We start from the raw sequence: 11,997 nt of genomic DNA on the forward strand, positions 1-11,997 counted from the left end.
AGAGGAAGAATGCAACAGAGAGGGGTGGGGGCGTGGGAAAATGCTATAGACGGGAGAGAGCCAGAAAAAGAAAGAGGCAGAAGGATTTAGTGACCTTGAGGTCTGCTATGGTCTGAATGTTTTCGTCCCCCCAAAATTCATATGTTGAAACCCTAACCCCCAAAGGTGATAGTACTAGCAGGTGGGGTCTTTGGGGGTGATTAGGTCACGAGGCTGGAGCCCTCATGAGTGGATTAGTGCTTTCACAAGAGACCTCACAGAGCCCCCTGGCTCCTTCCACCACGTGAGGACACAAGAAGTCTGCGACTCAGAAGAAGGACCCCACCCAACCTTGCTGGCCCCCGGCCTCAGACTTCCAGCCTCCAGAGCTGTGAGAAATAAACGTCCGTTGTTTATAAGCCGCCCAGTCTGTGGGGTTTTGTTGCAGCAGCCCAAACAGAACAACACAAGGTCACGAGTTCCGATTTCACCTCGTGAGCCCCGACATGATCGGGAACTTGCCCCAGCCCTAGGCTGAGATGCTCCCCAGTCAGGCCCTCAGGGGAGCCAGACTTCTCTCCCAGGACGAGCTGAAGAGCAAACTCCTGGCAGGGAGGTGGGGCACTTGGAAAAAGGGCGTCTTGAGGAAAGTGAGAGGCAAAGAGAGAGGAGGCCAAGCTGGAGGTTGAAAATTTCCCATGTGTCTGCCCAAAGTCCCTCTCCCTTCTACTAGGAGAGTCCTTCCCAACCAAGGATGATAGACCCTTCTGGAAGCCAATAATGCCCCTGATCCATAATTGTGAATATGGTCCCACTAGCACCGGGTCCCCTTCTCCCTTCTGTGCCTTGTCCTTAAACAGTACAGTAACTGTTAGGACCTTCAAACAGAGAGCAAGGGGTCCAAACTCCCTCGTTTCAAATCCATCTGAGAAGCTTTCTCAAGAGGGGTCCTGGTCAGCACGTCCCTAGGTCAAAAGAGGCCACTGAAGGAGGGCCATTTTCACCACGATCAAGGCGACCAACTCACTCACGGCTGCTCACTGGGTTAAGGTCACCGTGGACAAAATACGGGTCTCACCGAATCTGTCCTGCAGTCTTTCCCCATCACAAAACAAGCTTCTTCCTGCCTCAGTAATGTGGACGTACACATGCAAAGGCATGTCTAGGCTTGAAAGTCACTCACCGGACACGGAAACTGTGCAGTCCCAACACGTGCCCGATGCACACACACATCAGACAGAGCAGCCAGCTCTCTCCCCGACCCCATGGGGCGCGGTCTGGGTAGGGGATGAGGAGCCCTTCCGGGAGACAGTACTCACTGCGATGAGACAGGGGACTGCTGAGGACCGCATCCGGCAACAGGCTTCCTGGGGCCCCGCTGGTGGAACAGTGCATGAAGCCATCCTCACAATAGCTGCAGAGAGAAAAATCACCGCCCGACTTCAGGAGAGCAGCCACACCTGCCATCTCCATTCCCTGGCCTCCCACTCCTCCGCCCTCTCCACGTGGGCTCCCAGGGCCACACACAGCTTGCTAAGGCCACCAATGACCTCCATATCACTAAACCCAGTGGAAGTGTCTCCAGTTCTTTTCTCACTTGATCCCCTCCAACAGCATTCATCACTGTTGACTTCTTCATTCTTCTAGAAGAAGAAAAAAATTCTCTCCTGGCTTGCCTCCTACTCTCCTGGGTGTTCCTTCTCAGGTTCACTGTAGCTCACCCCTCCTCTGCTGACTCCAGCCACACTCTCTCTTCTATTCATACGATGTGTCATTCACTCTTCCAGCCACAATTACGGAGATGACACAAATTTACGTCAGCAGCTCGGATCTCTCCCTTGAACCCCAGATCCACATATTCCAGTGCCTACATGATAGCCTCCTTTGGTGTCTCAAAGACACTTCAAAGGAAGTGTGTCCGAAACCGAGCTCAGACCCCCACCAAGGCCAGTCCTCCACCAGGGCTGGGATTCATTGCATGATACCACATCCACCTAGTTTCACAAACCAGAAACCCAGGGACCAGCCCTGACATGGCCCTCTCCCCACCCCCTCTATATGATCCATCACCAAGCCCTTGGACTTTGTTTCCGAAATGTCTCTGGAATTCACACCCACTTCTGTCTCTCCACTGCCACAAGCCACTTTCACCTCTCACCTGGCTGACGCAAAAGCCTCACAACTGTCCCTGCACCCCTTCCTGCCTCTCTCCAAACACACTCCTCTTAACGAAGCACCCTTTCAAAACCTGAGCCTGATTCCATCACATCCCAGCTGGGAATCCTTCAAGAGCCCCCTCAATAGGCCTTAGGACAAAGAGCAAACCTCCACCAGGCCTCCCAGCCCCACTGAGCTGACCCTGCCGACCTCTCCCCTCCATCCCCCGGCCTGCTGCTGATTTTAAAGGTGGCTGCTCCCTTCAAACTCAAGGGCTTTTGCACACACTGGTCCCGCTGATCTAACGTCACTTCTGCCCACCACACACACACACACACACACCCCGCGACACACACACACACTTAACCTGTGTCCCCATCCCATTTGAAGCTTTCGTAGACCATGTATTTCTCTTCCTACCACACTTGTAACTTTACACTACTATTGTTTGATGAACCTCTCTCTCTCTGTCACTGGCCTATAAGACTGAAGGGGTCAGAAGCCACGACTGCTCCTGATCACCATTATATCCCCAGCATCCAACAAAAGGCTTTGCATTTTCTTTGACGCCTCTCCTCCAATCCCAATCCCCCACCCTAACAGGGGCAGCTATTTTTATGCTATCTGGTCTCCTCAGTGGCCCCCAGTGATCCCTACATCCTGGTTCACACCCCTGTGGAATCTCCCACATTGTACCAAGTGTAGTCTGCGTGACCAACAGTACATGGCAACAGTGACATACCATATGTCACTTAAGATTAGGTCATAAAAGACTGCGGCTTCCATCTTGTGCCCTCTCTTGGGTTACTCACTCTGGGGAAACCACATGATGAGCAGCCCCATGGAAAGGTCCACGTGGTGAGGAACCAAAGCCTCCCGCCAACAGCCACGTGCATGAGCTGGGAACGGACCGTCCATCCCAGTCAAGTCTCCCGATGACTGCAGCCCTGGCCAGCAGCTTGCCTGAGACCTTTGAGAGAACCTGAGCCAAAACCACCCAGCTAGGCTGCTCCTGAATCCTGACCTTTAGAAACTGTGTGAGATATTAAACGTTTGTTGTTTTAAACTGCTAAATTTGGGGGCAATTTTTATTGCAGCAATAGATAACTAATACAATTTTATTCTGTTTAATACATAGCTGACTGTGTATATTCTTATAAAATACGTGATTGTTTGGCATGCATGCATGTTTAATGTATATAAATGGTATTAGCTTATATATCACACTGTGTTTTACTTTCTTGATTCAGCACCAGGTGTTTAAGATTCATCCCTGTTAATACATGTCCTATTTGTCTGGTGCTTCTAAGGCTGCACGTGTTCGTACTGAGCAGTGTGCATCCACTACATCTTACCTCTTCACCTGCCAGTGATGGACACAGGTGGTCACTTACTCTTCACCACCACAAACAAGGCTGTGCCCTTAAGAACCTGTGTGAGAACTTCTTTAGTATATATGGCCAGAAGCAGAACTGTGGGAATCATATCAGGTGTGGATATCTAATTTGCATACCCTGTGCCAATTGCTCTCCCAGGTGCAACTGACCTTGCGTCTGAAGGGAGCAATGTACCTTCAAGATTAAAAGAAGGCCAGGATGCTGGAGAGAGGAGAGGTAGGCAGGGGTCAGACCACATGGAGCCTGGGAGGCTGTTCAGGATTCGATCTTTATCCTGAGGCCTGTTGAGGGGAAGGTATTGAAGGATGCCAGGCAGAAATGTGACACAGTCAGACTTATATTTTGAAAAGAGACTGGGATCTGAACAAACCTATGTCCTATCACTAGCAGTTCAGGGTCCCATGTCCCACAGCCCGGCCAACACTTGGCATTATCCAGGGTTCTTATTTTCCCAGTCTAATAGATATGAAGTAATACTCATTGTTTTAATTTGTACTTCTCCGATCATAATGATTTCGAACATTTTTAATATTGCTGCTGTTCAATCAAAATTTGTTGAATGAACAAGAAAATCAGCCCTTCCTCCTTGGGCATATGCAGAAATTGCGCCTTCTGGTTTTTAACTAACTCTCGGTTAAAAAATATCCTCCCCCAAATGTCATGCTCTGTCTGTCATTTGGACATGACATAAAAGCTTAGTTTTACTTAAAAACGAAAAACCTTACACATGAGTTAAAAACCAGCTCCTGGCACACAGCCTGGTCCAGGACAGAGTGAGCCCTCCACTGGGCTGTTTGAAGGACCACGCGAATGATCTGAAGCAACTCCCAGGCCATGTGTGTTTGTACCACCCCTCCCACCACATTTTCACGGGCATCACTAGCATTTGCTCCAGCCGGACTCATTCTTCAGTGTATTGGCTAAGGAATAGAATAAAAATAAACAGCCACAGAGTTCTCTCAGGCTCATATTCTCCAATTTTCTAAATGAAATCCAATTTTCTAAATGAAGTGGAGAGACAGGACAGTCAATAGCTTTCAGCCCTGGTGCCTGACGGGGAGACCAGGAAGGGGAGGAGGTCATGGAGAGGTCACTGATGTGCAAACCCTGAAAACAGCCTGAAGCCAAGGCTGCGTTCACCCAGGAGCTTCCACACGCCATCTCTTACCTTCCTTCTGCCTCTGATATGGTCAAGTAACCACAACACTTGCTGCCCTCCAAGTCACCCCAGGCCCCTACCCTCTGGCTTCTTTCCTCATCATACTGCTGAAACATAGGGGCCACTATGACCTTCTGATCGCCAAATTCAACAGGCTATTCTCCATGTAATATGAAGGGTTCAAGAATCCCTGGGTTCTAGTCACTTGCTGGATGATTTGGGAAAGTGATGGTCTCTCTAAGCCTCAAATTCCTTACTGAAAAAGCAAGCCCTGGGCGCCTATCAGCGTTGTTTTAAGGTCCCAGAGAGAAACATTTTGAAAACTGTAGCCAGCAAACTAATAAAGCAACTACTGGGCTGAGGCCCAGTGCTCAAAGCAAGAGAAGACGTCATTACTCCCTGTCCCCTCAACTTCCATGATATGGCACCGTCCTGGTTCTGATGTTTTCGCTGGCCTTTTTTCTTTGGCCTGTCTCATGGGATCCTCCTTCTCCTCCCCTCGCCCTCTGAACGTTCCCCCAAAGTCTGGACTCAGATCTCTCTTCTGCTCTTCGGTCCGCTCCCCCTAGCAAGTGTAGCTTTCCCACGACTGTAACTGTCGCTGCCACTCAAACCTTTTTCTCCAGCCTCAACCTCTCACTCAAGTTCCAAACCCAAAATGCCAGCTATTGGTTCCGTTCATTCACCAAGATGCCCTTTTGGTAACTCAAAGTCATCCAGGCCAAAGCCAAACTCATTGTCTTCCCTCTGCCCACACAGAGCCCTCTTGCTGTTCGCAGCCTCACTGTCCTCCCAAGCATTCACGTTCAGATCCCTCGGGCCATCTTCAACAAACCTCGTCCCCAGCATGTTTACTTCTTCAGCGTCTCGAGCTTCTGTCTCCCTCTCCATTTTCGCTGCCATTACTCGGCCCAGGGCCTTACCACCTTTAGACCAGACTGCATCAACATCTTCCCACCACTGATCTCCCAGCCTGTTCTCATGCAGCTTCCAGAACCCACTCCCTAAATCTACACTTTGACCCCACTTCCTCTCTGCCCGAACATCCCAAGGTCCCCACTGCCTACTGCTCAAGCGTCGGTCCTCACGCTGTCTTTCAGACACCTCCGAGCCTGATCCCAACTTCCCTCCAACCTTTCTTTCCTCCATACAACACATGTTCCCCGCAGAGGACTTCCCTTGGTGACTGTTGAGTACCCCTTGTGCGTTTCAGTCCCTGGACCTGGACTCCACCCAAAAAGCCCTCCTCTCATCATCCCGCCCCACTCCAGCTGTCAGAATCCTCCTCAAAGTCAAAGCTGCCCCCTGCACTGAGTCCGCTCCAAACGGAAGCCATCCTCCCCTGCTCTGAATGAGTGGGGTTTTTCCCTCTCTGATATGGTGAGTCTACCAAATGTTACAGTTACTTCATCTCAGTAACCATTTATTGTACCCACTTTTTGCCAGAACTGTCAGGTGCTGGGATGGGGACCTAAGATACAGTCTCTGCTCTTGGGGAGGTTGCAATCTAGAGGGGAAACGCAAGTACGATAGCCATAAATGTTTTAGTACAGCGTAAACAACCTGCTTTGGGAGCATGAGGTGGGGAAGGGCTGTAAATTAACCTCACTGGAGGGATGAGAAACAGCTCCATGCCAAATGCAAGGTGCAGACCTTGTTTCAATCTGGATTTGAACAAACCGATTATAAAAAGATGTTTTGAGACTATCAGGAAAAAGTGAACATGGATTGAATGTTAGACATTATTTAGGAATTATCGTTAACGTTTAGGTTAGTAATGGTGTTATGATTAGGTTTTTTTAAGTGCTTATCAGTTAGAAATACATACTGAAGTATTTTCAGATGAAATGATATAAAATCCAAGGCTTTCTTTAAACTCTTTCAGACAAAAGGGGGAGGAGAGAATAGATAAAAGAGGAATGGCAAAGTGCTCATAATCGTTGCAGCTGGGGACGGACTCCTTAGGGCTCCTTACACTATTCTCTCTCTTTTATGTCTGTTTGAAATTTTCCATAATCAGGACATTGTAACTGCTCTCCCTAGCAGACTGTCAGCCTCTTTGGGGCCCAAACTGTCTGGTTCATCTTTAGATCACCGATCTCTAGCCCAGCATCCAGGACACAGCCGGTGCCAAGGAGGTGTTTGCCCAACAAAAGTTCCGTTTCAAATTTCTTCTGAGACCATGAAAGCCCTGCGTAAACTGACCGTGACAGAGGGCCTGGGCAAAGGGCTGCAAGAAGCAGGCATGACCGGCAGCTACTTCAGGGAGAGCATGAAGCAAGTTGGGACAGCAATGTACACGGAGGCAATGCCACTCGTTAGATTTTCTTCTGGCTCAAATGCTTTAGCCTGAGAACACTGACAGGAGGCTGAAGGGGAGGGGGACAGGGAGAGCTCCCATTTCCTGTCCTAGGAAAGGAAGACTGAGACCTGGGGCAGGGAAACGGGGCTCCCACGTGACACTGGCAATAAACCGCAAGAATTCCTACTGCCAGCCTGGAGTTCTAGTTCCCTGCACAGTAAGGAAGACGGAAGACATGGGTGAGGTCCCAGCTCTGCTTCTCACTTGCTGTGCAAATCCGGCCAAGTCACTCCCTTGCTCGGGCCTCAGTTTACCCATCAGTGAAACAAAGGACTTGGAGGGCCGTCCTCCTTTCCCTGGCCCTGCTGCTGGTACTTACCACATGGTGTGATGGTCTGAGAAGATGTCTTCGGGCTGGAAGATCTCGCCATCGTAGTAGCAGGGGCACTGGGCCTTGGGCACGCAGTCCCCCCTCTCATCCAGGTAGAGCCCTGGCGGGCAGAAGCAGCCCTCAAGGCAGACCTCGTCGCATTCCTCATCCGGGTGAGAGAGGGAGTGGCAGGTCCTGTTGCACGGGGTCCCACACTGCAGGTACACCTGGCCCTGTGGGCAGCTCAGCGCTGGAAGAGGGGGTGGGGAAAGAAGGCTTCAGTGGAAACATTAAGAGGACAAGGACTGTGGCTCTAGGTCTTGGGCCACCACCCCTTGCAGCTGTGACCCCTATTATATCTGTATGTTCGCTGCCTTCCTTTCCCACTATGAGCAAACTGTATTTTTACATGCACAAATATATATTACAATGAAGGAGGCTCAGGCTCCCTCTGCTTAACCAGAGGGATCATGCTCAGTCGCCTCTGGAGTCTCAGAGCCTAGGACATAGTAGAAAGCCTGGTGGGCAGCGAAGCTGAGGATATTAAAAAGAGCTGGGAGTGACAGGCAAGCACATTTCACCCGTGATGTTAGTAACAATCATGGCCACTCTTTATTGAATACCTACTGTATACCCTACTCTTCACACAGGTTTATGCCTCTTACTCCTCTCCCAGGGAGTTAGAACTCTTTAACCCCTTTCCACGGGTAAGAAAACTGAAACCTAAGCTAAGTGACTCATCTGGGTCATGCCTCCCAGGAAGAAGCAGAGGCGGGATTTGAACCCAGCTCTCTGTGACCCAAGAGCTCATGCTTCTAACTGTTATGTTCTAAAAAGGATCAGGCATGCCTTTGAGGACATTCCAGTCTAAGACACGCCAGGATGAGGGCAGGGGCACTCTTGTATCTGCCCCAGCAGAGTGGGCAGCACCCATGTACCCGCAGCCTTCACTCTCCCTGGCCCCCCACTGTGAAATAGCACAACAGACAGAAGCCAAGAGGAAGCACAGCGAAGTGACAATGCAGTACGAGAATGGGCTCTGTGTCCCCAAGTCGTGGTTCGAGCCCCAGTCCCACCATTGACCTCTGCTATGTGAGCCTGAGCAGCTCCCTCACAGGAATAAGATGATAATATCCACCCGGGTTGTAGCTCACTAACCTAACACGTTTAGAGTAATGCCTGGCATAGGGTAGATGTTTACTGCTATTATTACCATTATGATGACGGGGGAAACACAGCCCCGGTCAGCAGGCTGCAGGTGGGAGGGTTATTCCAGAGGAGGTCTAGGCCTGAGAAGAGCGGGCACTCCTGGATTCTGGCTGACACATACCCTATTTCCAGCTAACAGGAGTCTCACGAGCACCCTGACAACGGAATTCTTTACTGGGGTGTGGGGAGCACTTTATCCCTTCCAAATACTTTCCCGTTGCTGATCAGCTGTTGTCCAAGAAATGAGAACCTCACTCTGGGGACACCCCTCCTAGGACCATCCGAATCCATCCCCTCTCTGTTAGAACCCGTTTCTATGGCAGAAACCCACTGCAGAGGGTCTACAGAAGCTGTAAAAGGAAGCCATGCCCACAAACCTCAGAAATGGGGTGGGGGCCTCTAGAGAGCAACTGCTCTGGGCTTGGTATTTGGGGGGTAGCTGAAAAGGGAGGGGCTCCCTAACCACACGAGACACAGATTTTTCTCTGAACCAGCAGAGAGGTAGGGCCCTGGATAAATATTGAGAGAGGGCATGCTGGGCAATAAAGATGGCAATCCCTTTCAATCCATTGAACCTACATGATAAGGGCACATTTCACCCATTAAGGAGCAGCTCGAGCTGAGAGCTTTGTTTTCCTCTGACTGTCTCCAGAGCTGGCTTGGAGCCGTATTAGATTTCTCCTTTGGCCTTCTTCCCCAGAAGTAATGCACCTCTCCATTTAACAGATGTTTATCCTGTGCCCACTGTGTGGGGGGGCTGTGCTGGGCTCAAGGATGCAGAGATGGGGAGACTTGGTCCCTGCCTTCAAGGATCCCACAGTCTTGTCTTCCCAAAGGAAACATAACCAATTTACAAAGAAAAAAAATGTATGTGTGCTTCTCCCAAATCTCCTCACAGCATACCACAAAGCGGCCACGTGATCAGTCCTTGCTCAACGAGTGTCCCCAATTGGTGTGACCTCTTCTTATGGACAGAGTCAGTGGTGTAGGGAGCTCTGTGCATTTCTCAGGAAGGGAAAGTGAGGTACGGGTCCAGGAGAAAGCTGAGCCTGAGCTCCTAAGCTGGGAAAGGGGGGAGGCAGGAGCCCTGGAGTCCTGCCCACCCTCCTGGGGCTCAGAGGAGCAACCCAAGGCCACCTGGCCCTCCTTTCCTCTGGTTCACCTCCACATAAACCCGTAGAGACATTTCTCTCTTGTCCTTCAGTCTCCGGGGACAGCTCCCTCCCTAGGCCCCACACTTCCAGCTGATCAGAAAGGCCCAGAAGTCAGGAAACTCCACTGGAACCTCAGGCCCCTCTCTTATAGTGTCAGCCCATTCCCTCTGGCCCCATTCTCAGGGGAAGTTAAGAGCAGCTGCTCTTGAGAGATTAAAGAATCTTAGAGCAGACCCTCAGCCTTCCGGGAGAGCATCCTAAATTAGGAAACCCTTCAGATGCCGCAGCACACCGATAATGTGTAGTTTCTAACACGGGTGGACAACTGAAGCATGTCAACGATGGGACGCCAGCTACCCCACCCCGCGTGCCCGGACTTCTAAACAGCAAACGCGGAGGATGAAACCAGGGTTTGCAGGGCGAGGCAAGGGGCTCAGGTCACACAGCTGGGAAGTCACAGGCAAGCGGCCAGCAAGGCCTCAGACTCAGTCCTTCCAGCCACTAGCCTTGGACTCTCTGACATCCCAGAGCTAGAGGGACAGGGCCAGTGCATGTAGCTAGATGCCTGCTCCCTTTCGTCCTGACTTTTGTCTCGGCTTCTCTTTTTTACATGACTGCTGAGACTCGAAACATGAGTTGGCTCATTGGACCCCAAATAGTGACACTTCTGGAGCCCCATACCTCAAGCTCACGTCACATACATGATATTAAGTCCTTTCACTGTTTCACGTAGCTCCTATTTTCCTGCCTTTGTCAGGACCACTGACATTAGACTCCAAACACATCTACTTCACCCTAAAAATCAAAACGCCCACTACACCTTATCCTCGACGGATGCCTTCCTCACTTCTACGTGTCACTGCTACGATTCACCACTGGAAACAACTCTTTCCTGACAAGAAAGCACCTTTTCAAACCCTGGTCAAGTACACCACCTCTGGAAAGCCTTCCTGGGTTGCCCCTGCCTTGATCTCATTATCCTTGTGCTCCGGGAGAGGCTCCCAGGAGGGAGGCAGCTTCCAGCGCTGCCTCAGAAGGGAGGGCAGGCTCTCCAGCACCGCCAATGCCCAAACACTCTGGGTGTTCAGCAAATGTGGCCGGAGCAACAACAGCATGGTGAACACAGCCCAGCCGCTCCAGGACGAGAGTGTGGGGCAGATAGCAGTTCTGGTGCCAGGGACCCAACAGTGCAGAGGGAGGCCCCAAAGTCAGCCGGGGACAATGATGTCATTCGACCTTATATAACTGGATACAATGCCCGAGATTTGGGCCAGGAGTCCACCAGCGGTGTGCCTGAAGTTGTCAGCAAAGGATTGGTCCGTGCCTTTCCCATTGCTGTCATCAGACCCTCCAGGGACGCGGGCACCTGGGGCCCACTCGCTCAACCTGGCCGTGCATGGCTCCAACACTAGGTGGCAGCAGCCACAGGAAATCTCTTGGCAGGGACGCCAAGGTTCTAGGCCTCCAGGTAGGGCTCCAGCGTCCCTCCTGGAACGGGCCAGAGCAGCCAGACTCTCCTATGGGAGAGCCAGTCCCCGCCACCGTGTCCTGCTGGGGGATGAGAGGAGGAAGTGGCTGCAAATGAAATGTTCCCGCAACTCATGCTTGTCAAATGACCCTGGCCCATTTATGAAGACCACGATGTAGACAGGGCTTTGAAAAGGAGGCGAGCGCAGAGCGCGCGGGGCAGCCGCGGGGACTAGGCGGGGTTGCGTGGAAAGCTGGAGGCCGGGAGGGAGGGGGCACCCACCACAGAAGCCCGGCTCCCGCCAGCCGATGTGCACGCCCTTGCGGGCGCAGGCGGCGGCATAGTTGGCGACCGCGCCGCACAGGCAGTCCCTGCCGTCGGAGCAGGAGCAGACGTCGTAGCGGCAGTTGCGCAGGTAGGGCCCGGGGCCCACGGCGCCGTGGCAGGCCTCGAACGTGGGGGACGTCAGGAGGGCGCACGCCTCCTCCGCGAACCTGCCTGGAGAGAGAGAGGAGCGAGCGGCATGGCCACGGCCCTGCTGCCGGTCTCGGGGCCGCACCCCGGGGGCAGCTACAGACGCGCCCGGAAATCCTCGGGAAATCCTCGGCCCACCTTCCCCCTCGGCAGCAGGTGCTGCCAAAACAACTTCTCTCGGCTCCGGGAATCATTGCGATTTTCTTCCCCAGCCGATATACTTTCCTAACGACGTTTGGCTTAAATATGTAAGAAACTGCATTTCCAGGGCACACACGCACCCACAGAAGGGAGAAATCGCTCCATGATGAGTTGGGTAAGAGGGATA

The 11,997-nt window shown here is 51.9% G+C and overlaps 1 protein-coding gene across 3 annotated transcripts in view; it reads right to left on the reverse strand.

The window, feature by feature from the left end:
* VWF (von Willebrand factor) overlaps nt 1-11,997 on the reverse strand; it is a 184,322-nt gene that overhangs the window by 83,045 nt on the left and 89,280 nt on the right. For all 3 annotated transcript variants that reach the window (XM_070269189.1, XM_023642195.2, NM_001242566.1), the window contains 3 exon segments: nt 11,478-11,693; nt 7,374-7,614; nt 1,299-1,393 (listed from right to left, as the gene is read on the reverse strand). In XM_070269189.1, coding sequence (XP_070125290.1) covers nt 1,299-1,393; nt 7,374-7,614; nt 11,478-11,693 — 552 coding nt within the window.

This window comes from Equus caballus, chromosome 6 (assembly GCF_041296265.1).
Source record: "Equus caballus isolate H_3958 breed thoroughbred chromosome 6, TB-T2T, whole genome shotgun sequence".
In the NCBI taxonomy this organism is placed as follows: domain Eukaryota; kingdom Metazoa; phylum Chordata; class Mammalia; order Perissodactyla; family Equidae; genus Equus; species Equus caballus.